The sequence below is a fragment of the Triticum aestivum genome, chromosome 7D (assembly GCF_018294505.1).
Source record: "Triticum aestivum cultivar Chinese Spring chromosome 7D, IWGSC CS RefSeq v2.1, whole genome shotgun sequence".
Classification (NCBI taxonomy): Eukaryota; Viridiplantae; Streptophyta; class Magnoliopsida; order Poales; family Poaceae; genus Triticum; species Triticum aestivum.
Window position 1 is genome coordinate 62,031,778 of NC_057814.1, and position 2,385 is coordinate 62,034,162.

The 2,385-nt window shown below is 57.8% G+C and overlaps 1 protein-coding gene across 1 annotated transcript; it reads right to left on the reverse strand.

Annotated features, from left to right (window-relative positions):
• Positions 1-421: 421 nt before the first annotated feature.
• On the reverse strand, positions 422-1,950 carry LOC123170803 (phenolic glucoside malonyltransferase 1-like). The gene is made up of 2 exons (XM_044588558.1): positions 537-1,950; positions 422-432 (listed from the first exon to the last, which is right to left on the reverse strand). Exons 1-2 carry the CDS (start codon positions 1,948-1,950, stop codon positions 422-424), a joined length of 1,425 nt encoding a protein of 474 aa, XP_044444493.1.
• Positions 1,951-2,385: the final 435 nt, after the last annotated feature.

The window sequence follows — 2,385 nt, forward strand, 5'->3', positions numbered from 1 at the left end:
AATCTATGCACAATCATCAAAAAAAATATTCTACGGAAAATATAAACAAATACTGCCTCCCTTTCTAAATACGGAGTATAAGACATTTTAGAGATTTCAATATGAACTACATATGGATGTATATAAACGCATTTTAGCATATAGACTCACTCATTTTACTCTATATGTAATCTGTATTGAAATCTTTAAAAAGACTTATATTTAGAAATGAAGGGAGTATAGTACGTAGTGTTGAAACTTGAAAGGCCAAGGGCAAATCGACACGTGCATAGCATAGTCCCTAGCCTGAAAATGTCACTCTTGCCAGCTGAAGATGACACCTCCGAAGACCTGCCGATGCAACAAAAGGAATATACGTACTCGTACGTCTTCTTTTATTTTTATATACATGGAACACAGCTACTCCATTAACAACGTTCCGTTATGTAGCATCTGCAAAAGAAAGGAAAGGAGTGAAGAAGACTTGACCGTGAGAAGAGGGAAGACTTGACCATCTCGAGACAAGAAAATAGACTTTCTGAGTTCTGACGACAAACCTGCGCCAGCCAGCTTCACGGGCGACGTCGACGAGAGGCACGCGACGGCGTCGGCGAAGCACCTCCGGAACCTGCGCATGCCGTCCGGCGGGAGCGAGATGCCCACCTCCGTCCCGCCGGCGCCGCCGCGGCCCTCGGCCACCGACATCGCGCCGGTCCTCGCCACAGACACGATGTCCACCTTGGCGGGCCTCCCGAACCCGAAGTCCACGTCGTACACCCGGAACCTGGGCGACCCCGCCAGCGTCAGCGGGACCCCGGCGCCGTACGCCTCCACGACGCGCTCCAGGCACGCGTCCCAGCTGCCCCGCCCGCCGTCGCCGCCGCCCGGGCGCGTCGCCTCGTCGATGGCCGTGGCCACCGCCGAGCACGCCGCCAAGAGGCCTCCCGCGCCGGCGGCGGTGATCTCCTTCTTGCTCGCCGTGGCGAAGCAGAGGCCTAAGCAGTTGCCGAGGTACGTTGCGGGGACCGGCGGGTCCAGCCGCGCGCGGTGGTCTGCGGCGAACATGGCGTAGGCGCGATCGTCGTTACCGCCGCCGGCGCTGCTTTCTTTCGCGCGGTAGTAGCAGTGCCAGATGAAGCCGTACGTCGCTACGGTGGACGTGGCGGGAGGCGGCAGCGGCGACACGCCACGGCGCGCCGCCTCGCGGGCTACCGTGTCCTTGATGCTCCGCAGGAGGTCCTCGGACAGCACGAACGTGGCGAGGAGCTTGTCCACGACGGCGTCGGGCGACCTGAGGAGCTTCCCGTCGCGGTCCCTGTACGGCCTGGGGGCGGCGAAGGCGTCGTAAAGGTCGTCGCGGTCGCGGATGAAGGTGCGGCCGATGACGGGGGGCTCCGGCGCGATGGTGGCGCCGCGGGACGCTGCCGCCCACGCCCACGTGTGGAGGAAGTGCGTGGAGCACGCGCCGTCGCAGGCGGCATGGTGGACGGTCACGCCAACGGCGAGGCCGCCACGGCGCAGCAGGGTGACCTGCAGAGCCAGCACCGCGCCGCCCTCCGGCAGCCGCGGCACGAGCGGGGCGATCCTGGCAAGCTCCGTCGGCTCGTCCACGGCGAGCTCGTCCACGCCGACGTGAGCGTACTCGTCCACGGTGAAGCTGACGCCGTCGCCCGGATGGTAGTGGAGCTCGTGCCGGTTTGACGTGCCGGGGGTGAGGCGGAGGCGGCCGGCGAGCGGGTAGAAGGAGCGGAGCGCCTCGGACAACGAGTCCTCGAGGTTGGAGAGGAGGGCACCGGCGTCGTCATCGTCGTCGTGCTCGTGCGCGCGGTGGAAGAGGAAGACCCGCTCTACGGGGGAGGTGTGGAGCCACATGGCGTCCATGTAGGTGAGCGGGAGAGAGCGCTCGGGAAGTGTCGCGCCCGCAGTCGACGGCGAGGGCGCCACGACGGAGGTGCGGAGGACGCGAGCCATGCTCAGCTGGCTACTGTTGCCTGGTCGCGCGAAATCGATGGGTAGTGTACGTTACCTACGTAGCGTTGATTCATAGTAAATATTTTGGTTGATGGTGTCACGCTGATTGATCCATCCGATCCGATCTAAAACATTGATTGATTGATGATGCAGGATTCTTGTCTATCCACTGTACCTTCTAAAACTTTGTGAAAAAAACATATTTTTAGGGTTTTGTATATTTCCAATCGAATCAGGCACATAGGTTCGAGTCGATATTTACTCATGAGAAATTTCGCAAACTTTAATATGATGAGATGCAACCTCTGTTGAAAATGAGAAAATAAAAATGGTATAAATTTAAGACTTGAATTGTGGCACTATAATTTTCTCATTTTTATCCAGATCACAAATGGCCCTATACTATTTTACTAAAATTTACACGTGTAAGCTTGT

What these genes read in the sequence shown, in the direction of transcription:
- LOC123170803 (XM_044588558.1), bottom strand. Translation starts at nt 1,950, where the DNA reads ATGGCTCGCGTCCTCCGCACCTCCGTCGTGGCGCCCTCGCCGTCGACT.